Consider the following 25098-nt stretch of genomic DNA (forward strand, 5'->3'; position numbering starts at 1 on the left):
GTAATTGATCTATCTGTCAGGCTTTTGGAATATACCCGTTTATCTTTTCATTTAATTTAATTTAATTTTGTCTTTTCATTTTTTTACCAGGTTGATGTGAAAATAGATAACTCCAGGGAAACATCTAAAGATAGTATTCTTTCCAACTACACGATAGAAGCCGAGGCCTTGGTCTGCTGAGCAAGTAAGGGCTCTTGATTTGTTATTTCTTTTTGTTTCTTCCTGTCTTGTTCTTAAGGTAAAAGCAACCATTTTAAGTTATATGCACTTTTTTTGTTATTAGTATTCATTGAGTCGTCGATGATTTCCAAAAGTATCTGTCAGATGCTGGACGTACCTGGGCACTGGGAATATTTTAATGTAATGTGTAGTATTTTTGTGTGCTGCACTTTTTTGCTTGATAACTTATTTTGATTTCTTATTTTTATAGGGAGAGATGGAAATTAAAAGATCAGATGAGGAGGAATAAAAAAAAAAAAAAAAAAAAAAAAAAAAAAAAAAAAATCAAATAAGGACACATGACGCAATATGAAGGGGTGAAAAACTTTTTGTAAACCTGCACGGATTCTAGTTATACGTGGCACACAATGGCGAAGCCACTAAGGGACCAATACGTGTCCCATCTTGCCTTTTTCTTTCGTGTTACTATTACAGATGTTGTTGCATATCAATCTAGTATCCTTAAAATTCAAGTGTGTTCTTAATTTAAACTCTTTTACTTTGCAGGCCAAGCCTCATTTTTTTATCCATCCATCTTTTTGCAGTGCAGTTTTCACATCTTATATTTCAAAAAAAAAAAAATTAAAATAAAATAAAATAAAATCATACTTACCTTTTACCTATTCAAGTTTCTGGATTTGTACAATGTTTTTAGTTTTCTCTATTGAATTTATGGTCCTTCAATTTTTATGCAAATTACTCCAATCTCTTATATTTTGAGTTCAAATTGCCTATGTATGTGAGAGGCCTCACACACATAAAATTCCGGCTCTACCATTGGTGGCGCAACGTGAGTGATTGAAATTTTTTACAGAAATTTAAAGCAATAATACGGCATGAAGAATAAAATAAAATAAAACAAATAAAAATATATATTTACGAATAATAATTGACATAACAATGCAAAACTCATAAAGTTGCACATAAATAATCTCTATTAATTAATAAAATCTTCTTTGTCAATCAAAAGAGGGTGAAAAGGTAATTTAGTCTTTTATCATAAAAAAAAATTGATGGGCAATAATGAAATTTCACAGGTTCAAATTTTATTGTTTTTTATTGAAGCCTTATCTACATATGATGTTAAAATATCTTCAATATTAAACAAAAATAAACCAAAAACAAAAACCTCCCACTCTCGCCCACTTTCTCTCTCTCCCTCTCTTCTCATTTTCTAAAAAAATATATTTATACACACAAAATATGTAGGTAAATGCTAGTTACTCTTTATGATAACAAAACAGCTCTCTAAGTAAAAATTGCTTAGTTTCCTCATTTCCCCAATTCGGCGTCACGTGTGGCTGTGGCTATGTCGTTTTTGTTTTTGTTTTTTCCGCCGTTTGTTGGCAACTTTGCCTCCTTAAGCCGAACTGGACTAGACTCTGAAGTGAAGACTGAAGAGACTCAGTTTTGTCTCTTCCTCCAGCTCTGCCAAGTTCAGAACAGAAAATGAAATTCCTCGTACTCGTCTCTGCTTCCGTCGCTCTCGTCGTCGCCGTTCTCGTTCTTAATCCCGACCACCGTAACACTCCTGCTCCCACTCTTTCAATTTTCACCATTTTTTTCCTTTAATTTTCAGTTTTAATACTTGAATTTTATTGCAGAGTGGCGGTGGAGTTTGTGGAGGTCTCCGGTGGCGGACCTGGTGGTGAGAAATGCCAAGATATACACGAGCGACGAGTCTCTCCCTTTCGCCGATTCCATGGCTGTTCGCAATGGAAGGGTTCTTCGTGTTGGCAACTACTCCTCCGTCCAGGTTCACCATGTTTCACAATTTTTTACAAATTTTGCAAAACAAATAATATAAAATAGTCTAATTTATGGTGAGAGGATTCGAACTTTGGTGCAATAGGGCGAACAGCTTGATTGATATTATTGTTGTTATTTTTTACGGCTTCATTCCTTTTGTTCAATTTCGTAACAACAATGCTACTTAGACATAAAACCGACCACATTGTTGAGCACCGGTCTAAATTTAGTACAGGAGGGGACCACTACTGTACGGCAATGTGGTCGGTTTTGTATGTCTAAGTAGCATTTAGGTATTGTATTTTTTCTGGCCTTTTATTATCTACTTATATTGCAAATGCCATAACCTTTTCTTTACATTGTATGAGCTTAGTTGGTAAAGAAAAGTACCAAGTTCAGTGAGTTTTGAATATAACCTTCTCAGATGCAGGATATGGTTGGATATCGGACTAAGGAGCTCGATCTTATGGGAAAAATTGTCGTCCCTGGATTTATTGATTCTCACGTCCATCTCATTTTCGGTGGACTCCAGGTACGGCAGAAGTGTCAAATTTAAAATTGAGTTTGGTCTGAGTGTTATGTGCTCCTTTTTTCCTTGAGAAATACTCTCTGTAAGGAAACCTTTGTGTTTTTTGTTTTTGAGAAGAAACATGCTTTATTACAACCAAAAGTTATGTACAAAGATGTGGTGTGACATCCACATACAACTTAAAATAAGAAACTATACAGTAAAGTGGACAAGTAATCCGCCATAAATAGTAGAGAAAAGGACATTAATTAAAAAAAGCACATCTAGCTTAAGAAACAAGTGATTTTGTGACTCTACTTGTCTTACGCTTGTATTTTCCCTTTCTAATGGGAAATGTAAAGTTTTGTGTGCTTGGGTCCAATGCATATATTGTTTGTGTTTTTAGTTTCTGCTTACGCAATCTAAATATGCAAAACCACTATTTAAACTCAATTGGAAGCATAAGCCTTGAAAACTTGAGCGTTCAGGAGGCTAGAATTCCTTTCATTATGCATCTTCCATTCAAAACATGTTGTATTGTTTGTTATTGGAACTTTTTACTTCTCTCAGGTTTGTGAATTGATTTATTGGATATTCCACTGTGTTAGCGTGCGTGTGCGTTCATTTATGTGAAAGTTTAAACATATCTATAAACTATATTGTCTGGAACTTTCTTTCAACAACTTCTATCCTTCACGAGTCTTCAAACTGTGTTTTCCAACTATGCTTTTCCCATAATTTTTGTAATATAAACTTTGTTCAATAACCAAATGATTTCTTATTTGTCTATTTTCCTTCTTATTCAAGTTTCTGTATGTGCATTTGAAATGTTGCCAATGGACAACAGATGGGGCGCGTGGAACTACGAGGCATAAGTCAAAAAGAGGAATTTCTGAAGAGGGTCAAAGAAGCAGTGAGAAGTCAGTTCCCTGCCTTTTATGCTGTGTTGTTTTTTGTCTTTTTAAAATAGTATAATGTTTTTCAAATTGCCTAGAATCTTGCGAAACCTCATCGTTGATAGAATAAAAAATGAAAAAATCAGACACAAAACAAGGTTCTTGGATTTTGGGTGGTGGATGGAACAATGATTTTTGGGGAGGGGAATTTCCAGCGGCTTCTTGGATTGACAATATTACACCTTACAATCCTGTAAGTCTTATAAATAAAAGTTTGGTGCTTTGATAGTTATCATAGTAGGTGTTTTAATGTCATTTGTATACCTCGTTGACAGGTTTGGCTATCAAGGATGGATGGCCATATGGGCTTGGCTAATTCAGTGGCACTTAAGTTAGCTGGCATTACAAATTCATCAGAAGATCCAATTGGTGGAACTATTATGAAAACAACCAGCGGAGGTATTATTTAACTTCCTTTTTTTTATGTCTTAGATGCTTTCAGTTGGGCCATCCTGAATCTTTGCAATTCCTTGGATATACCAATAGGCAAGGGAAACGGCATACAATTCTTTCAATATTTAGGGCGTTGGGTATTTGTTGACATGACACTTGTGATACTGCTGTACCAATAGTATCCTTGACTTATTCGACAAAAGTTCAAATTTTTTAACACAATCAAATCATTTTCATCTATTTTCAGTATCCTTAGATCTTTAGATAAGTAACATCTAGAGTGATAAGTTACTTATGTTCCAGCTCATTGTTCTGCAGAACCTACTGGACTGTTGATTGATTCAGCAATGAAGCTTCTCCTTCCGTCCATTCCAGAGGTATCAGTAGAGGAGCGGAGGGAAGCTATGCTTAGAGCCAGCAATCATGCCTTGATGAGGGGTGTAACAACAGTTGTTGATTTTGGTAGATACTTTCCTGGGGCATCAGTAAGGCAATCCTGGGAAGATTTTTCAGGTTTCTGTTAAGTTTCTTAAGGGTTTATTTGCACGTCCTTTGAGTCGAAACATTATTATTCTAGTAAGTCAGTTCACATGACTTTTTGGTCATGTAAAGGAATCACTATCAACATTAACATACTGACAACAAAAGTTTAATGCAGTTCTTAAGGTGATATTGTAAAAATGATTAGTGTTCAGTCAGACGACTGTTTACAACTCTATTACATCCATGGAACATCAACATGCTATTTTTTTTTTGGCCATATATATTAAGATTTTAATTAGTCATGCTGCTTCAGATGCTTGTTTACTTGTTTTCTCATTTGGTTACTTTTTGCAGATGTTTACCAATGGGCTGATTCTTCAGGGAGGATGGTGATCAGGGTCTGCTTATTTTTTCCCTTGGAGACTTGGTCACGGTTACATGTATGACTTCTTATCGGTTACTTCTTTGGGGTCTAATCTTACGTAATAATTTATTCTCAACCTGACAGGGGTTAAAGAATGATTGTTCACCTGTTTTTCCTTTATGTTGTCATATGAATATTCTGCCTTTTCCTTATAGAACGATGCTCCTCTTCAAATTTATAGAGGGTAATTATTTTGAACATTTTTTGCAATTGCACTGTTGGTTAGATTTATGTTTCTGCATATTGTTTCTTATCCGAAATGTATATGAGTTAATAATGTCTACTCTTTTTATTCTTTTTCTTGAAATGAAGTCTCTTGACATTTGTTTGACCACTAGGAGATGTCACTATGGGGAATTTTGCATTGGACAACTTACTTTCTAGAATATTTGTTTTTTATATCCAACCAACCTAGTTATTAACTTCACTGAATGTTTTAATTTTTGTGTCGTTTATTGTCTGTCTTAGAGTTTTGTTTTCCTTTTCAGCACCTTGTTAACAAAGTTGGACGTACTCTGAGCCAATGGATTTACTTGGGCGGTGTTAAAGCTTTTGCTGATGGCTCACTGGGTTCAAATAGTGCACTGTTTTATGAGGTGAAGACCTCGGTACTTTTGCATCTGCACTTCTTTTAGTAAATTTAGCATATAAATTTGAAATCCGTTGACTTTGGCCACTCCATTTATTTTTTATATATTTTCTTTGTCTCATATTTATTCTTCTTTCTCATGCTATTGCTGTTAAGGCAGGGGAAATGTTGTTAGGAAGATAGGAATTCGTTGTAGTGAGCTTATCTAATTCACCTCATACCCTTGCATCATCATATCAAGCAACTTTTTTTATTTCCACATTCAATATATTATCTTCTTGATAGTTTTGTTTTAAATTCTGTAGCCATATGCTGATGAGCCTCATAATTATGGCTTGCAAGTGACGGATAATGAAAGTCTCTTCAACCTGACCTTGGCTTCAGATAAAGTTGGCCTTCAGGTGTGGTCTCATCTCTTTCGAAATGTCTCAACTCTCTACAAGATGTAAATGAAATCGTACTTCTAAAATTTGTTTTACGTTGTGTTCAGGTTGCTATTCATGCTATAGGTGATAAAGCAAATGATTTGATCCTTAACATGTATGAGTCAGTGTTTTCAACAAATGGAGTAAGGAATCGAAGATTCAGGGTAAAAATATTTTCTCTGAACGTTGATTGTTCAAATGTAGCATATGCTTCGCAAACTTTTTCCTTTTCAAAATTTTATTATGTCTTGCATGACTGGAGAAAAAATTGCTTTCAGATTGAGCATGCCCAACATCTAGCACCTGAGACACCGGCCCGATTTGGTGAACTCGGGATTGTTGCTTCAGTACAGGTTTGATCACACTATTATCCTTTGTATGCTGTGGGATCACATGTTACTGTAATTTCACATTGACATTTGAATCACTTTCTGGTTTAAAGAGTAATCTACTTAATAAAATAGTTTTTTGAAAAAAGGTCTTGAGTGGATGAGTTCCATTTTCTTCTTTCATTTTATCGCTATTTTTTGCCCCTTTGGTCTTAATAGTTTTCAAACCTTCGAGTGATTATCGTTACTCCGTTGTTGCTGTGAATAAGTTTCATTCTAAAACTCAAACTTCAATTCTCCACAGCCAGAGCACCTATTAGATGACGCTGAATCTGCGACAAAGAAACTTGGGATAGACAGGGCTCACAAGGGATCCTACTTATTCAAGTCACTCTTGGCTGGCAATGGACAATTGGCACTTGGTTCTGATTTTCCGGTAAGTGTAATGACTCTTGCAGATATATTTTTCACATGTACGTAATTATACACAAGGCTCTCTGATGCACTTTATGTTTAGTGTGTGAAACTTTGTGTAGTTTTAGATTGTTGCTGTTCTTGCAGGTCTCGGATATTAATCCTTTAGGTGGTATTAAGACAGCAATGAAAAGGATTCCCCCTGGTTGGGATACTGCATGGATTCCCACTGAAAGACTTTCTCTGAATGAGGCGTTGAAGGGGTATGCGACACTGAATCATTTGATCCTTTAGATTTCATTATTTGTTGACACAATTTCCTTAAGACTGCTATTTAGGTTATTCGTGTTTCTTCTTGATCGGTGTCCCAGACCAGAGTCACTAAGAATGTGTCATCCAACCGATCAACGTTGTTTTGTACCATCTCTCATACTTGCCGCTGTATTATAGTTCCACCTGATACATTAACAATCATGACAGGTACACTCTTTCAGCAGCTCGTGCATGCTTTCTTGACAGTGATTTGGGATCTCTATCGCCCGGAAAACTGGCAGACTTTGTCATACTGTCCACGGATTCGTGGGATGATGTCGTAGCTGAAGAATCTGCATCTGTTGAAGCAACATATGTTGGTGGCGTACAGGCCTATCCTTAAAAGCGCCAACATTTTAGGTCGTAAGTGTGCAGAAGATATAGTTTGTGAAGGACAACAGGTGTTTGTATACTTTGTATAAAGTATGGTGCGATTAAAGATATGCATTCGTTTACCAAGTAGTCATTAATTTAGTGACATTTATCTTTCTAATATATTGAAAGATTCCAAGTTCAACACTCTCCACTCCCATTTTCGACATGTGATATTTTAAACTACTGTAGTCTATGGTGAGAGGAATGCGAACTGGATTGTAAAAAGGCAGACACATTACTTGGCCAATTGGCCTAACCCACATCTACCACATCTCTATTGCGGAAAAAAGGTGATTCTTTTGCCATCCCGAATTCATTAAAGGAAAATTGGGCTTACTAGACTTTTCACAAATACACCAATTATCTCTGCTCTCAAAATGCAATTTCTATTAGTCATCTTTAACGAAAATGCCTTTAATATTGTGTCAATACTTTAATTAATACTGTGTCGATAAGATATTAACTTGAGAATATTTTCGTCGAAGAGGCCAAGTAGAGGTTGCATATTGAGTGGAGAGTTATTTTTGTTGTTGGAAAATGTTGTGGAAAAACTGATGATACGCCTTAACCTAATTTTGATGGAGGATGGTCGGAGCAATCCGTCATATGTTAGAAATATTCTTGGCAACAGCTATGAGCCATGGTAATGCTTCATGTACATTATTGGTGACAACAGTAGAATAAAATAAAAAGAAATAGATAAAAATAACCTATTTTCTTAATTTTGGGACTAAAATATGACAAATCCGCAAAATGTACGACAACGGAGTTCGTAAGGCATCTATTATCTACTTGTAATACGTTAACATGTACTCTTTTGTAGATGTAAATTCATGTATATAGCATGCTATTTCTATTTTGATTGAGTAACAAAATGTTACTTTATTTGTGGTTTTGTAATAATAGATTTTATGTATCCTCACCAGTCGGTTAGGAGAGAAACTTAAGGTCGCTTAGTAACTATTTGGATTTCAGTTTTTAGTTAAACGGTATCATGCATTCACTCCCAAATGAGAAATATTCTCTTATAACTTATAAATCGGTAACACCACATGACAAATATCAATTAAACGTATACTGTATTCTTTGAAAACAGGACAATTGTCTATTGCACCGGCGGTATGATTCACTTTTATCCAAAGTAGAAAGAAAAAACGTTTCCTCATCCCACCGACACAATAATTTAGCCTCTACTTTTCCACTCACAAAACAAAGCACGACCATGAATTTTCTCATAATTATTGAGCGTGTGTGGTCCACTGAATTATTGACCAAGACAATATCTAGTCGTCCAGATCACAAAAGTGAAGTTCATAAGAGTTTAAGCTTCAGTTTCCATCACAAAATTCTTCTCTAAGATTACTAGTTTCCAGAAAGAAGGAAAAAAATGGCAGGAGCTTTGATTGGAGAGGCTTTTCTCTCTGCTTCCGTCCAGGTGATGTGCGACAATCAATATTGCGTCGATAAGATATTAACTTGAGAATATTTTCGTTAAAGAGGCTAAATAGAGGTTGCATATTGAGTGGAGAGTTATTTTTGTTGTTGGAAGATGTTGTGGAAAAATTGATGATACGCCTTAACCTAATTTCGATGGAGGATGGTTGGAGTAGTACGTTATATGTTAGAAATATTCTTGGTAACAACTCTGAGCCATGGTAGTGCTTCATGTACGTTATTGGTGACAACAGTAGAATAGAATAAAGAGAAATAGATAAAAAAAAAAAAAAAAAACCTATTTTCTTAACCTTGGGACTAAAATATGACAAACTGACAAAATGTACGACAACGAAGTTTGTAAGGCATCTATTATCTGCTTGTAATACTTTAACATGTACTCTTTTGTAAATGTAAATTCATGTATAGAACATGCTATTCCTATTTTGAGTGAGTAACAAAATGTTTTTATTTGTGGTTCAGTAATAATAGATTTTATGTTAGATCCTAACTAGTTGGTAAGGAGAGAAATTTAAGGTCGTTTAATAACTATTTGGATTTCAATTTTTAGTTAAACGATATCATGCAACCACTTCATAACGAGAGAAATTCTCTTATAACTTATAAATTGATGATACCACGTAACAAATATCAATTAGAAGTATATTGTATTGCTTGAAAACAGGACAATCGTCTGTTGCACCGGCGGTACAATTACTTTATCCAAAGTAGAAAGAGAAAACGATTCCTCATCCCACCGACCCAATTTTTTACCCTCTACTTTTCCACTCACAAAACAATTATTGACGTGTTTGGTCCACTGAGTTATTGACCAAGACAATATCTAGTCGTCCCGCTCACAAAAGTGAAGTTCATAAGAGTTCAAGCTTCAGTTTCCGTCACAAAACTCTTCTCTCAGATTACTAGTTTCCAGAAAGAAAGAAGAAAATGGCAGGAGCTTTGATTGGAGAGGCTTTTCTCTCTGCTTCCATCCAGACGATGTGCGATAAGATTGGTTCCGGCGAGTTCTTGGATCTGTTTCGGGGGAAAAAGCTTGATCTTTCGCTCGTGGAGAACCTGAAGCTGACGTTGTCGACCCTTCATGCAGTGCTCAATGATGCAGAGGAGAAGCAGATTGTCAACCCTGCTGTGGGAAGGTGGCTCGACGAGCTCAAACATGCTGTCTTTGATGCGGAGGATCTACTCGATGAGATCGATGCTGAAGCTTTGCGCTCCAAGGTGGAAGCTAAATATCAAACTAAGAAAACCAAGGTGTTGAAATTCCTATCTACCTCTCGTAATCCGTTTTATTCAAAAGGTTATTCAAAAGGCATGAATGGTAGGATACAAGAGTTATTCAAAAGGTTAGAACACCTCGAAAAACAAATTAAGCTCCTTGGTCTTATAGAGGGTGTTAAGGGGAAAATTTCTCAAAGAACTCCCACAACATTCTTTGTTCAGCATGAATTTAGTCCTTGTGGTAGGGATGGAGATAAAGACAAGTTGAAAACAATGTTGCTATCTGATTATGCGAGTAGCAGCCACGTATCAGTAATCCCCATAGTGGGAATGGGCGGGGTTGGTAAGACAACCCTTGCTCAGGTCCTTTACAACGATGAAAAAATAAAAGAGCATTTTGAAGTTACTGCTTGGGCATGTGTTTCCGAAGATTTTGATGCTATGAGGGTAACTAAAACCCTTATTGAATCAATTAGCTCAAAACCTTGCAGTCTTCCAGATAGCTTGCTTCAAGCTGATCTAAGGGAACAAGTGAGGGGGAAAAAGTTCCTATTTGTGTTGGACGACCTTTGGAATGACAACTATAGTGATTGGGATCTTGTATGGGCTCCTTTTACTTATGGGGCGAGGGGAAGTAAGGTCATTGTAACAACGAGAAACAAAAGTGTTGCATCCCTGGTGCACACCGGGCCTATTCACTACTTGAAACATTTGTCGGATGACAATTGTTGGTTGTTACTCGCAAAACATGCATTTAGAAATGAAAATCCTGGTGCGCATCCAGACTTGGAAGAAATTGGTAAGCAAATTGCACGCAAGTGCAATGGTCTTCCTTTAGCTGCAAAAGCACTTGGGGGTCTCTTAGGTTGTAATGTGGATTACGAGGAATGGAGTCACATATTGAACAACAATCTTTGGGAGATATTGCATGCTGAAGGTGTTCTTCCATCATTAAGATTGAGTTATCATTATCTCCCTACTTATTTGAAACAATGCTTTGCTTATTTCTCAATTTTCCCAAAGGACTATGAATTTGAAAAGAAAAATATAATTCAACTTTGGATGGCACTGGGTTTAATTCCAGAAGCTAAGAGTGGTGAAGGATTGGAAGAGGTTGGCAAGAGATACTTTGATGAATTATTGTCACGATCACTACTTCAAAGATCATTACCTGGGAAATCAAGTTTCACAATGCATGATCTCATTAACGACTTGGCAATGTCCGTCTCTGGAGAATTTTGTTTTAGGTTGGATGAGGGAGAGCCACATGATCCTAAACGAGTTCGGCATTTGTCATATATGAGAGGAAGATTTGATACTGCTGCAAAGTTTAAGCCATTGGACGAAATTAAGTGTTTGCGCACCTTATTTCCCATGTCTTTAAGACCATACAATAAGTGGTGGGATCAGAACTATGTAAGTGTTAAGGTTCTAGAGGACTTGTTACCAGTACTAAAATGTTTAAGGGTGTTGTCACTGTCAAGATATAAAAATATCACTCAAATACCTGATAGCATTGGTAAACACTTGCACTTGCGCTACATTGATTTCTCTTACACTGCAATTGAAAGGTTACCAGATACGGTGTGTACTCTCTACAATTTGCAAACTCTATTGTTGTTCGGTTGTTCCTCACTTGTTGAATTGCCTGCAGACATGAGAAAATTGATAAATTTGCGTCACCTTGATATTGGTGGAACTCGTGTAAAAGAGATGCCGGTACAAATGGGTAGTTTAAAAAGTTTGAGAACATTGACTGTTTTTGTGTTGGGGAAATCTACTGGGTCAAGTGGCATTGGAGAATTGGGGCAATTGTCGCACCTTCGAGGAAAATTATCTATCTTGAATTTGCAAAATGTAGTCAATTCTATGGATGCCTTGGGGGCCAATTTGAAGGATAAGAAACATCTCAGCGAAGTAGAGTTGGCATGGGGTCGTAAGGATGAATATGATAAAGAGAGACATGTACTTGGAAGCCTACAACCTTCCGTAAATCTGGCGAAGCTGACCATCAGCTTTTATGGTGGAACCAGGTTTCCGGATTGGTTGGGAGACCCTTCCTTCTCCAACATACAAGTCATGCGTCTCACTTATTGTAGTACTTGTTCGTGGTTGCCACCAGTTGGGCGGTTACCCGCTCTCAAAGAGCTCTATATAGGAGGGATGAAATCTGTCAAGAGTATTGGTGTTGAGTTCTACAGGGGTAATGGAGCTTCTTTAATTCAGCCATTTCAATCTCTCAAGAAGCTAGAGTTCATAGGGATGCGGGACTGGGAGGAATGGCTACCTTGTCCAGGCAGAGGTCAATCTCTAGACTTTCCTCGTCTCGAGGAGCTGACTTTACAGAATTGTCCGAAGCTGAGGGGAAACTTGCCCGATCATCTTCCTTGCTTGAGAAAACTTTATGTGGACGACTGCGGGGTTCTACATGAAAGGGCTACCAGAACGAGATGGATACCGTGGTCTCTCATCGTTAACACGGAGTCCTTGCGACAATCTCTTGAAGAAGTGAAGATAGTTGGATGCCCTGGTCTCTCGTCGTTACTGGAGACGGAGTCGCTTTCCTCGCTTGCCCAACTTGAGATTCAATTTTTTAGTCGCAGAGAGTGCTTGCGGCCGCACTTGAGCAATTGTCTTCAAGATTTGACTCTGAACGACTGCGCATCGCTCTTGTCGTTCCCTAGAAATGGTCTACCCACTTCGTTGACATCACTTACTATAAGGAAATGCAGGAGATTAGAATTCCTATCTCATGAGATGATGGCCAAATTGACATCCCTTCAACAATTGGATTTGTGGGACAGCTGTGATTCACTGAGGTCCTTCCCGCTGGGCGTTTTCCCCAAACTTTCAATTCTTAGTATCAGCAGAATTAAAAATCTAGAATCCCTTTCCATTGGTGAAGGAGCTGAAGATGAAAATCTCACTCATCTCAACTATCTCGGTATCTATAGTTGTCCAAATCTGGTCTCTTTTCCCCACGGGGTATTGCCCACTCCCAAACTGGCTTATTTTACAGTCCATGGATGCGAGAATTTGAATTTATTGCCCGACCGATTACACACCCTCACAGCCCTTCGATATTTGGATATAGCCGAACTTCCAAATGTTGAGTCATTTGCAGAAGGGGGTTTGCCTCCCAACCTACAATCATTTCAAATCTCTGATTGTGAGAAACTGAAGCCTTCAGTGGAGTACTGGGGTTTGCAACAACTTGTCTCCCTGCGAAAATTTCAGATCTGGAGAAGCGAGGATGTGTTGGAGACGTTGCTCAAGGAACAGCTGCTCCCTACCACTCTTCCCGAACTCCTCCATATCGGTCGGATGAAAAGTCTGAAATCTTTGGAGGGACTTCAACACCTCACTTGTCTTCAAGAGCTCCACTTGAGCTCGTGTGATAGTCTCGAATTCCTGCCAAAAGAGGGTCTTCCGGCATCGCTCTCTTTCCTGAGCATCCAGAATTGCCCTTCTCTGAGGAAGAGGTGTCAGCAGAAGACGGGAGAAGAGTGGAGCAAGATAGCTCACATTCCTTGCATCGAGATAGGCGACTGGCCAGGACGGAACAACAGTGTCATCATTTGAGATCTCAGGTCAAAGTGAGGTACGTACATGGCACCATTTTCATTCCATAGCCAAGATTCAGATTCTGTAGTAGTTTCATCTCAAGTAAAATGTGAAGGCATTATTCCAAAGGCTTTTGTAAATATGTTACATCTATCTTTAGGTTTATGTATTAGTCAAATGTTAACCGTGAAATTCAACTATGCTTTCAGGGCAGAATTATGTCACTGACGTGTTTGTCGGCTTTGCTAATCCAGATAGCAAACCTGGAATTGTAAAGATTGGATTATCTAAGGCCAATGATTTTAACGTCCATCAATTAATTGTCCATGAATGGTTCTCCTGCAGTGTGGCATGAATATGATTCTCCTTCAATTGGATAGGTAACCCTTGGAATGTCGTTTTACTCATTACTGCTTTATTTTCAATACAACCAGCATGCCTTCTCATCTTCTCTTCATGTTGCTGCCATCTTCGAGTGGGTGCAGATATGTTCTTTTGTACATACACAGCTGTTGCAGTGAGAATGGGTGACGATGACCACAAAACAAAAATGAAGGCCAGGTTTCTTTGGAGCACTGCCTGCATGCTTGCGCTTGTTGGAAGTCAGTACATTACGTTACTAGAGCAGGTGGGTAGTTGCTACACTACACATTTCACAGGAACGATATTTCATATGTTGAACACTGCAGATAACAAAAATTGAGATCCATTTCACTTTTGTTTCTTCAGAATTGTTTCTGAAAAGTTCATAAACATACTTTTTTCCCTTTCTAAGTGTGATAAAGAGAGACGGAGATAGGCAGAGAGACGTTGATTATATTCATTAATATAAAGAAAAAGTCCACTTGTTAACCGTGTGCGTAATAAAGTGAATAGCTCATGTATATGTTGATGCTAACTCAATCTATTTATTGGTTGGAATTATTTAAGAAGCTGAACGAATTAGGTTTCATTTTAAGATCCATTTGCTTGGTTACTAAAGATCAATCAATCGTTTATAATTTCACCATAATTGAATTTAGGAGCATTCAGATATGTTGAGCTGGGGTATGAAAAAGGAAAGCACTTGTGTTGGCATCCTATCAAAACGGATATGAGAAGAAACAGGATTTTCACAACTTAATGTGGAAATGAAGTGGGAGAACACATTGATCTGAAGGTAAAGCTCTGTCTTCTTTCACTACATTAATTGTCCACAAACCTTCCATGGATTTTTGTTGCAATGTCCTCATACTCTCCTTAAAGAAAAAAGATCCTGCACTTTTATTTTTATCTGAAATTGTGCCTATTGTCACAGCCTATGAGCATCTTATTCTCTGGAAGTGATCCAAAGGAACTGAGAGATTACAGCATTTTTCTCTGCCATTGGGGATGTTATGAGCCGAAGAAACAAGGGAGATGGATGTTGAAAGCAAGGATGGTTCGCCACAAAAACGTATGGCTTCAAACAAGGTTTTAGTGACATTTAAGATGCCCTCCATTTTTTTTTAGGAAACCAGTGTGAACCAGTGTTGGTTCACCAAGAAAACGAGGGAATAAGAAATCACTTGATGGAAGCAATGATATGAACTTGGATGCATCTCCAAAATCTGATGAGCAGGAAACTAAGAAAACAAAGCAGGAAGAGTTGATGGAAATTTGTAATGGCAGCAGAGATGGTGCTGCTGCTATGAGAAATAAAAATGTCGATGCCAAGGAAGTCAGAAAGCATCTTAAAGTGGAGGATTGAGACTCAAGAGGTTGATTTTGGCAGCAGAGATGGTGGTGCTGTTGATTATAGATTTTTCTTTGTGAATTCATATTGATATTGTTGTTGGTTGGTTTTAGTTCTGTTTAAGAGGGCTTCTGGTCTTGAGTTTTTGCAGGCAATGTGTGTTGGTTCACGTAGCAAACGAGAGAAGGAGACCGTCCTTGATCAGAAGATGTGAAGTACTCGGATGTAGCAAAGCAGGACAAGTTGATGGAAACTTGTAATGCAGCAGAGATGGTGGTGCTGCTGTGAATGAGAATGATGCCAAGGGCAAGGGCAAGGGCAAGGGCAAGGGCAAGGCTGTAAGAGGGTGTCGCAGGGTCAAGGAATGCCGCGTTGAGAACAGAGAGATAGATCTTGAGCTTCCCCTACCTCAGGGCACCATTAGCTGCTGAGGATGTGGAAAATGCTCTCCAGTTTTTGAAGTTCTGTGAAACATTTAGCGAGGTAATTCTTACTTTTGTTCTATTATATATTTGATTAAATGTTTCTCTAATCTTGTTTTAATTGATTTTATGCACCGCTTTTCTGTGCTAAAAACATTCCTGAACTTCCAAGTCACTTGAAATCTCTTTTTTTTTTTTTTTCTTGTTTCCTTTAACTCTAGTGTTTTTAAATTGAAAAGTCCCAAGCTGAATCCGTTCTTCGAGAACTATCTCGTCGAGGAAGTGGACGAAGTGGATGGCCTGGACAGTACTCCATTGTTCGATTTCATAGCTATATGCTCTTCTTCATACAGGAGTAAGAACTCTGCCTAGTGTATAATGGTTATGCATAAAGTACTTTAGTAAGCTGTAATGGTGAAAATAATTCATATGGTTTACGCCAACTTTATTTTCTCTTAGATCTCTATAGCAAACAAGCACCAACTGCTCATGGTTCCAAGATTTGGAGAACCTGATCTCTGCATCCAGGGTCTCTATGGTTGACCCCGTTATGAAGGAGTTGCCTTCTGAGTGTTTTAGTGGAGGCGGGGATGGATATGCTGCCTTAAGTTTCTCCCAAAATCTTAGGCTTTTGAATTTCCTCTGTGATGGGGCTCTTAATGCAAAGTAAGTAGAAGATACATAGTATGCAAATTATAAATTTGTAGTTGTCTGCTTACTCCGTTACGAGTGATGAGTTCTTTTCAGTCCCTTGTCCAGGACGCTGAAGGGATGGATTGAGGAGCAAAATAAAAGAGTTGTCCAACGTAAAAGGTTTGCTCTAGCAAAGAATAAGGTCATATGACAAGAAGGAAATCTTTGAGGCAAGCATCTTTCGGAGCCAACATGGAGTTCTGTTTTTAACTAAATCGATCATTTATGTGCAGGAGAGAGATCTCCAAGCAAAGTCGCTGGAGGAGATGGCTAAGAGAACCACTGCAGATAATGGCAGTGCTGTCCGAATTTCAGACTCGGACTCCATTGTTTCATTACTCTGACGTAAGGCTGCTCAAGCTCACACGGAGGTGGTCGATGCTATGGCCATGTACCGGAAAGTGAGGTCCCATTTCTAACATCTTTATCCCTTCAATTACCCTTTTCGCTTTCTGTAATTGATGTTAAAACTATTGTTAATACTTAACACTTGAGATGTTTTTCCATTTGGTTGAAATGCTTTCCATGTTTTGGTTCTTCATGAAAATATGGTTAAACATGCTTGTGCCAAAATTGTTTTGACTTATTTTATAGGCGATGGAATATGTGAGGCTGTTAGAATACAGCCTTATCTTGTCGATGCTGATGGACATTGCTTTTGGAAACTGAAAGGTGATTTTGGTGAAGATATATTGCTTCAAGGTTAGTTTCAACTGTTCTAAACACAATGAGTTGATTTCCAGTTTTTGAGTTATTTCGATGTAATATTTTTTTTCCAAGTATTTTACAGATTTGGGAACCTGGGATGGGACTCCATCTGGTGAACAACAGTCCGTCTGCAGTGCTAAAGAGCCAATAGACAAATACCGCTCTTCTCCGGCTCTAAAGTACGCAGACATACATGTTTTACATTGTTAATAATAATGTTCTGATATGGACAGTTCCCCTCCCTGCCAATCCCATTTTTTATGAACTGGTTGTTGATGCATCAACTGTTTGCTTGGCTTGCAGGGAAAAACAGGCCAAGAGGGAGCGTAGGCATTCCAAAAACTTGCAGCTTTCCCAAACTTCTTAGGAAAGCAATAGCGAAAATGCGCAGGTTTCCCAGACTCCTGATAGCAATGGCAAAAAGGGGCAGGTTTCCCAAGCTCCTGAATGCAATCGAGAGAACATGGAGCTCGGTCCTGAGGTGAATTAAACTTTTTTAGCCCAGAAGACATTAAATTCCTTTTCTTTTTCGTAAATACATAGGAAGGGGTATACATGTGCGAGAAAATATGTATACATACAACTATACGAGTCTGCTGCCCAGGTTTCTGTATGCATTCCTACATGGGAAAGCTGTTTCCCAGTTCAGATTTCGCTCTCTACGAATCTGAAGGGGCGGCGGTCTTGAGAAACTGGCACAGCTGCCTCCGAGCAGAAAGAATTGAGAAGAGTGGTCCTGATATGTTGGGATGAGCTTTGTCATAGTTATTTCTTAACAGCTTATGAAATTTTCATGTATCTTCATCTCTTGATATATGCTCCCAGTTTAACTTTCCAACTATTGCAAAGTGCCCTGGGTTTGGTCTTTTTGTGTTCGTTTGAGATTGCTTTTGCAGGAGTCATTTTTTTCGTTCATAAGCGTATTTTTAAAACTGCTTTTATTAGAGCTTTGGACTTGGTGGGGAGTGATTTAAGAAGAGCTATAAAAGTGTTTTCTAACAACTACACTTTTTGACTACGTTGAGTAGCAAAAGTTAAAAAATGTTCTATGGAGAATCACATGTTAGATGCTTTTTTAGAAAGCAGCATTGGAATTTTTAATAAAAATTTCATGCTGCGTAAACTTTCCAACGTGCTTCTAATGAAAGCACTATTAGTCAAAACACGTCTATTCCAAATCAAACCCCTCCCCCTACCCCTCCCCCTCCCCCCACCCTGGTGGCCACGATGACTGTCGAGAGGTTGCTTCTTGAAGCACCAAAATATTTAAGTTATTGGCTCCGTTCTTAAGAGGTTGAAAAAAAAGTCTCTTTGTCTTGGGAAAGAGTGAGTTGTTGGGAAATTGTGAGAGATGGTACAGATATATAGGTAGATTTTGCCAAACCTTATAAATTTTAGAGCACTATATATCTTTAATTTCGGTTTATTATTGGGGTCAAATATGGTTTGTATTGTGGTGTGGTTGTACATTGAATTTTGATTCCGCGAATACGATCATCCCCAAAATTTATTCAAACCAATAAATATACATAGTAGCATCCTTAGCAATTTCTGATACCACTGATCTTCAACGGTACGTAGCACTAAGTAATACCAAAAATGAATGTGAGATTAATATGAAAGATCTAACAGTTGTGAAAATCAAATCTAATAACTAAAACACACGTAGCATTGAATGCTGCATAGATTTTATTAAGATGCAACTAAAGACTATATTTCACGTACCTAACGGTGGGGGTCTAGGTATAAGATGCAAAAGAACATCTCACTTTAGTTGGAGAATGTAAAATACTCGAACTTATGACGATGAGCCTCTCACCTTATTGCTAATTGATTTTGGAATCAAAACGTCACCCGGCACTTCAAAAAGTCATCCTGCACTCCAAATTTATAAAAAATGTGCATGATGACATATTTGAAGTGCCAATAACAACACCAAAATGAAACGTGGACATTCCACAAAGAAGCAACATTTCCATTAACCGAATGAAACGTCGTTGTGGTATGGAGATGAAATCAAATTCAGCAAATACCTTGAAAAAACAGAGAGAATGTAATATTTTGAAGACATGTACTCTACCCTAGAGTAGACTGACCATTTCATATTGTATATGGGCTTATTAATTTCACCTAACCTTCATACACACGAAATAAATTATATGGTGGAAGCAATCAGTGAGCTTAACAGTTGAACTCATTGTAATCTATCTCCACGTATGACCAGCTATCGCTTTGCTACCGATCTTTTTTCGTAAGTTCATACGCCGTCCCAAGGCAACAATCATATGCTACAGTACCTTGTCAGGAATGATCACCGAACTACGAACAATTATATATATCAAGAATCCGCGTGCACATCAATCGATGAGCTACTAGCAGGAGGTTTGCATGGAAAAAACCCTACCTCGTCAGTCAAAAATTCTCTCCCCAGTTGAGAACAGCAAAAATACTAAAGAACTAAAAATGCAGAGCAAACCCGGGATGAAGAACACCAATCTCCAGCTCTCTGGACTTGAGAGACTCGAATCAACACTTCTAGCGGCTTCAAGAAGTTTGCCGGTCAGATCAACTCCAATAATGCCAGCTAACGTACCAGCAGTGTTAGAAACTCCCATCACAATGCCTGCATATCTCGGGGCAATATCCATGTGATTCACTGCGAAACCAGCTCTCCCAAGCGCCAAGAAACCCAGAGCCACAGAAGAGCAGAGGACAGCTCCACCAGATGTTCTGAAAATGGGAATTGCCATCAGTGCAAGAGAAGCAACTATGAACCCTATGGTGTTCAAGAGCTTCCGCGTTCTGGTCACAGACAAGATTCTCTTTGTGACCAAGTGATCAGCAACCACCCCACCTATATTTGAGAAAACAAACATGTTGAGATACGGCAACATCTTAGAAGAACCCATTTCCTGAAGGCTAAGCTGGAGCCCCAATTCAAAGTATGTCGGCAGCCAGTTCATTAACACATATAAGGCGTAGTGGAATGTGAAATTATTAACCACGATTGCCCAAACTGGCAAACTGAGTAAAATTTTCTTCCATGGGATTTTCGCACTTCTGATGGAACTTCCTCCATTCTCTAGTTTCAGCTTTTCACTTCCGTTGATTGGCAACGCTGATTCCCCAAAACCAGCAGCTGTGGCTTTTGGATGTTCTGAGCGAGGTGGGTCACTGGCATACTTGAACCAAAGCAAAGACCACATGGCACCTAGTGCTGCCTCGACAAGAAAGACAGCCTGCGGACCTCTATACTTTACAAGGCTTGGAAGAAAAAGCATTCCTGCAGCTGCACCTAGGTACATACCAGAAGTTGTAAGAGAAACCGATCTGGATCTTTCATGCGGTGGAACCCACTGTGCTAAAACTGTGTGAATTGAGGGGAATATAAAACCTTGTGCAACACCAACAAGCAACCGAGCAACCACCATGACAAAGACTCGATTGGGGTCCAAAGGAACCAATGCACAAGTCGCTGACCATAATACAAAGGAAAGGAGAAGGACCTTCCTTCCTCCAATTTTCTGGGCTGCCCAGCCTCCAGGCACTTGTGAACAAGCATATCCATAATAGAATGTAGAAAGAATTGTGCCTTTACTTGCTTGATTCACCCCAACAGCATCAGCAGCAAAAGTGTATGCAATTGAAAACCCAACACGTTCTATATAGCAAACAGATGTGCAGATGAAGGTCAATATGACGACTAAATAACGCTTTGGAAATTTCATCGTCCCCATACCTCACCTTTTGTGACATTAACAAGTACTTTACATTGCCAAAATTGCCTTCAGAAGCTTTTCATATTTTCATTAAAAGAGTCAACTTTGTCAATGTTATCAACTGTAGCTATTATGTCTGCTGCTATCTTTAAGTGAGCTGACTTTTAACAGCTCACATTTCTTATAAAAGTGGTTCAGAAGAGGAAAGCAGCAACTTCAATAGTATCACAAATCAATGCTTAGATATGTTGATGTAATCTGCAGGAGGAAAAAGTGGGTTATAAGAAGAAAGCAGCAGCTCAGAAACAAACAACATAGCATACATAAAAAACCAAAAGCGTTTACTGTACAAGGGCTTCCATGTTCCAAGAAAGTGAAGCTAGGCGATCGACTACTTGTTAGTCGAAATTTCAACTTCATTTTTTATGGCATTTTCCAAATTTATAGAAACTGCCACTTCTACTAGTTCCATAATATATGCACGGATTCACACCCAAGGGATTCTTTTATTATTCAGTGACCGATTTTTGTATATAAAGAAAACATCAATGAATCAACAGCCTTTGCACTGAGAAATGTATTTGTTTACAGCCAAGGAAACAAACCCCAGCAAAATGGGCAATACATATACTTTAGTGCTTTGGTTTACTTATGTATTGCCGCCATTTATTCTATGTTAATTCCCAACTCTAACATATTGTAATGCTACGTTTAATTAGTGATTGGACTCTTTGTTTTTTTATTTATTTGGTTAAGACTCTTTGTTTTCTTATCTACAAGCAAGTTCTACTATAAAAACGTGAATTTCCTTAAATAAGAGATAGGGTAATCAAACGTGGAAACTGAAGGCTAAACTGCCTCGCAGTTGAAGCAATTCTGGACCCAATACAATTTAGTTGCAGATTCTAAAACATATCTAAAAAATTGTTAAGAGTGAAAAAATACAGAGTCAGATATCTACACAAACTTAATGTGTTTAATCAATGAAAAAAAACAAGAATAATGTGAAGAAAACCAACTTTAGGTTCCAAAATCAAAATCCTCAAACCCCAAAAAAACAAAAACAAAAAAATAAAAAACAGATATGCAGAATCTTAAGAACCCGAAGAAGATCGGAAGGACGTTGACAAAAAAGAATTTGGAAGGACAGATCATATTCCAAAGCGAAACTTTCCCGAATCTGAAGTTGAAGACAAATCCTAGTTTGGCCTAAAAACTCCCAAAAAGCTCTAAATTGAAAATCCAAAGAATTTTCTTCCGGGTTCTTTCATTCTCCCATTTGGGTCTACATTTTCCACTGGTGAGAAAACCCATTGGCCACTAAAAAGAACAAAAATTCTATGACGAGCGGGTTTTAATAAGGGGAAGAGATAAGGGGCTAATAGGATCCATTAGATTGAACCGAGCTGTGCAGGTTAAAATGAAACCAGGTCAACTGAAACGCATAAATCCAGAAGAAATCCAGCATTTTCCAAGCATTTCACAGTGCCCCAACCCAGATTCAAAACCTCTCTGTGTATTTCTACATCTTCAGCTATACAATCAAGTACAACAACACAATGTCCATTCAAAATAATAAATCATACAAAGATCAATTGAAAACAAAAGGTCCACTTGATGATAATCACAAAGCCACAGCACAGAAATAAGACAATAATTGAATCCATTAATCCGATTAATTTAGAAATTTAACTGAATCCCTAATTCTTAAATCCCAAAATTAAGATTCAAAAAAATAAAATTGAAATTAGATGGCGAGAAGAAGAGAAGTAGGGGGTGGTGAGGTCAGCGGTTCGGTGGAGTATTGAAATCTGAAGAAGTAGAAGAAGGAGGAGGAGGAGGAGGACTTACAGTTAGAGAGCACAGGAGAGAAGAGGAGAGGAGGGTGGAAACGCGGCGCCTGGATCCGTGGAGCGGCGGAAGCACTGCACTGTCGCTGCTGGGCAGATAAATTGGAAATTTGGACTCTTATGAGTATTTTTTTATTCTTTGGTTTTGTTTTTGGGTATGAAGATTATGTGTGCTCTCGTAATTTTTTTATAATTTGGATTATTCTTCATAGTTGTAATTTTACCGTTAAATATTTGTTTGAAAAACAAAAATTTGCATCTAATGGTTATAAAACCATGAAGTATTATTAAGATTTAAAATATTGATACTAGTGAAATCGATATAAAATTTGTAGAAATATCAATCAATACGTCGAATATTAATCCCAATATCTGTTGTTTTTTATTGAACTTACAGACAAGATACGTCGATTCTTAAAAAATGTGTCGGAGAAAATTTTAACTCATGAGTAGGGATGACAATAAAAAAACAAAAAAAAAATGAAAAAAGAGAAAAGAAAAGGAGAGCAGGGGCACAATGACCCTTGCTTCTCTCTCTTCTGCATCTTTCCACGTTCACATTGTACCAAACACTCGCGAGCCACCGAACCGCCACCGGTGGCGCCATGGTTCCAACGGATGTCTGAATTTAAAAATAATTTTAACTGTAAACTTCAAAGAAAAACAACATGGAAGCCCAAGCCACCTCCCCAACCTTTCCCTCCCCTCCCCTATACACCCCCTCCACCCTACGCTCCCCTCCCCATTCGTTCATCCCCACTTCTCATCGCCCCCAAATACCCACCAAATCCCCAGCCCAATCACTTCAGTTGCCAATTTTTTTAATTTAAATTCGATTTAAAAAAAAAAATAAAATAGGGCTGTTATTGTTGAGGTTCACGTAAAAAACAGTAAAATTCGTATTCATGTAATCATTGAATTGCCCGTAATTTTTTATTTAATTTTAATTAGAGAGTTAAAATTGTAATTTTATAGTAGTTTATGTTGCATCACATTTGCATTGCCATTGGCTTTCTTGAATTGATTGTAGCTTGTGGTTGTGGAAGCTTAGGGATCTGATGCAACATAAACGCAACAAGTGGCATGGGTTGATGAGAGTAATATTCTACAACTAGCAATTCATTTATTTTCAAACCGATTCATTTTACTTTTTCCATTGGCATGAAGTATTCCAATTTGCAGTTTTTTAATATCCGAAGTTTTTTTCGTATCAATTTCAATCTCAAACATTGATTTTTTCTACCAATTACATACATCCATTTGTTTGCTTTTTAAGGTCTCTGTTAACTTATAGCATGAGGAACCAAATGAAATAAATTTAGCAGGCCAAAGTTGCACCATATCATCAGTTAATTCCAAGAATTTTTCTTGAAACTACATCTAAGTATATTCTGAACCAAACTGCATTTGCATAATTGCATGTAATTAAGGTATACTGTAAACCAAGAAAAGCAAGATTACAATTCCTGTGGAGATACCATTGTGTTGCCCAAAGGCGTCTATGCTACTACAAAACGACGACGAATCACTCACTTATACTGAGTATTATTTCCAACTACAAACAGAAGAACCATTATATTCTTTGGCCAGAGAAGATACCACTGTGGCTTCATTTCAAAAACATCCTCTGGAATCCATGTATCCCATATTTGGAAAAGTATTATAGGCATGCCCCTGCACTAATTAGATATAGTCCTTCAACTTGTCAAACTATAGAGCAGTGATCCTTCCGTTATGTTCACTGTTAATGTGCTTGTGTGGCAGCACAATGAGACCCACGTTATGTTAAATGGGTGCCGAAAGGAATAAAAAATTATGTATCTAAGTTAGATTTTTATTATAAATATTCTACAAAAGAAACAAAAAATAAAAATAAAACATGATTGCCCCCTTCCATCTTTCATCTCCATATCTCCACAGAAATAAAACATGATTGCCATCACACACTGCAGACCTACCCCCACTAAACCACCTTCGATCTTCATTATTCGGGTAGATGGGGACCTCGGGATTACAGATACTGCTACTCCATTCCAGGGCTGGTCTTGAGATTTTGGAGGTCATGTGCGGAAATCTAACAGGAATCTTATATGGTTTAAAATTTTGATTGCTACATTTTCTTTTATATTTTATATTTTTTTTTATTATGGATTAAATTGATATAAAGAAAAAAACAACATGAAGCATAATGTGGTGGAATGCACCTATCTGAAATCCTATGTTTTCTTTTTGTTCGAAACTCCTTAATTTTTAAATACAAAAAGCATGTGATGGCTATGTAGTTATCGTATCACCGTACAAATACCATAATCATAACCATTAATGCTCTTTATTAGCATCTAGAGTTCATCTCACGAAAAATTTGTGTTAAACGAATCACTAGTTATGATATTGATGGCATCTTTATTATTTTTTATTGCATTTTTGCTCACGCCCTAAAGCAAGGATTATTCTCATCACCCCCACCCCCCTTCCCCTTTCGGTTGGTTGTTGACACACCCCGACCGGAATCAAGGCGTGCTGGCCGTCACGTGAGGGTGACGTAGCCATGTGCACAGTGCGGAAGCAAAAGATAATAA

General features: G+C 37.9%; 3 protein-coding genes across 16 annotated transcripts; 2 read left to right on the forward strand and 1 right to left on the reverse strand.

Moving 5' to 3' along the window:
* The first annotated feature begins 1582 nt into the window (after window positions 1–1582).
* LOC137734067 (protein LONG AFTER FAR-RED 3) lies at window positions 1583–7320 on the forward strand. 2 transcript variants are annotated; one of them, XM_068473331.1, is made up of 15 exons: window positions 1583–1741; window positions 1824–1975; window positions 2393–2500; window positions 3324–3396; window positions 3519–3625; window positions 3708–3831; window positions 4144–4338; window positions 4663–4748; window positions 5221–5328; window positions 5627–5722; window positions 5812–5910; window positions 6025–6099; window positions 6380–6511; window positions 6637–6752; window positions 6970–7320. In XM_068473331.1, exons 1-15 carry the CDS (start codon window positions 1669–1671, stop codon window positions 7142–7144), a joined length of 1719 nt encoding a protein of 572 aa, XP_068329432.1. In that variant the 5' UTR covers window positions 1583–1668; the 3' UTR covers window positions 7145–7320. The 2 variants fall into 2 exon arrangements, with proteins under 2 accessions (XP_068329432.1, XP_068329433.1); XM_068473332.1 differs by having other exon boundaries at window positions 2399–2500.
* Window positions 7321–9436: 2116 nt separating this feature from the next.
* LOC137735610 (putative disease resistance RPP13-like protein 1) lies at window positions 9437–17811 on the forward strand. Of its 13 annotated transcripts, none has more exons than XM_068475051.1 (13): window positions 9437–13450; window positions 13623–13793; window positions 13899–14041; window positions 14436–14572; window positions 14711–15177; window positions 15279–15610; window positions 15789–15904; window positions 16009–16215; window positions 16297–16384; window positions 16476–16648; window positions 16837–16944; window positions 17033–17129; window positions 17254–17811. In XM_068475051.1, the coding sequence occupies exon 1, from the start codon at window positions 9559–9561 to the stop codon at window positions 13429–13431; it is 3873 nt and encodes a 1290-aa protein (XP_068331152.1). In that variant the 5' UTR covers window positions 9437–9558; the 3' UTR covers window positions 13432–13450; window positions 13623–13793; window positions 13899–14041; window positions 14436–14572; window positions 14711–15177; window positions 15279–15610; window positions 15789–15904; window positions 16009–16215; window positions 16297–16384; window positions 16476–16648; window positions 16837–16944; window positions 17033–17129; window positions 17254–17811. The 13 variants fall into 13 exon arrangements, with proteins under 13 accessions (XP_068331152.1, XP_068331154.1, XP_068331158.1 ...); XM_068475053.1 differs by having other exon boundaries at window positions 16297–16362; XM_068475057.1 differs by having other exon boundaries at window positions 16309–16384.
* A 1173-nt stretch (window positions 17812–18984) lies between these two features.
* Window positions 18985–22654, reverse strand: LOC137735612 (probable anion transporter 5). The gene is made up of 2 exons (XM_068475058.1): window positions 22521–22654; window positions 18985–20927 (listed from the first exon to the last, which is right to left on the reverse strand). Exon 2 carries the CDS (start codon window positions 20685–20687, stop codon window positions 19359–19361), a length of 1329 nt encoding a protein of 442 aa, XP_068331159.1. The 5' UTR covers window positions 20688–20927; window positions 22521–22654; the 3' UTR covers window positions 18985–19358.
* Window positions 22655–25098: the final 2444 nt, after the last annotated feature.

This window comes from Pyrus communis, chromosome 5 (genome assembly GCF_963583255.1).
Source record: "Pyrus communis chromosome 5, drPyrComm1.1, whole genome shotgun sequence".
Classification (NCBI taxonomy): domain Eukaryota; kingdom Viridiplantae; phylum Streptophyta; class Magnoliopsida; order Rosales; family Rosaceae; genus Pyrus; species Pyrus communis.

Bases quoted from the DNA above. Each gene is read 5' to 3' on its own strand.
- LOC137734067 (XM_068473331.1), top strand. From the start codon at position 1,669: ATGAAATTCCTCGTACTCGTCTCTGCTTCCGTCGCTCTCGTCGTCGCC. The intron at 4,749-5,220 runs GTATGACTTCTT...TTTCCTTTTCAG, and splicing joins AGACTTGGTCACGGTTACAT to CACCTTGTTAACAAAGTTGG. The intron at 5,911-6,024 runs GTAAAAATATTT...AATTGCTTTCAG, and splicing joins TAAGGAATCGAAGATTCAGG to ATTGAGCATGCCCAACATCT.
- LOC137735610 (XM_068475048.1), top strand. From the start codon at position 9,559: ATGGCAGGAGCTTTGATTGGAGAGGCTTTTCTCTCTGCTTCCATCCAG.
- LOC137735612 (XM_068475058.1), bottom strand. From the start codon at position 20,687: ATGGGGACGATGAAATTTCCAAAGCGTTATTTAGTCGTCATATTGACC.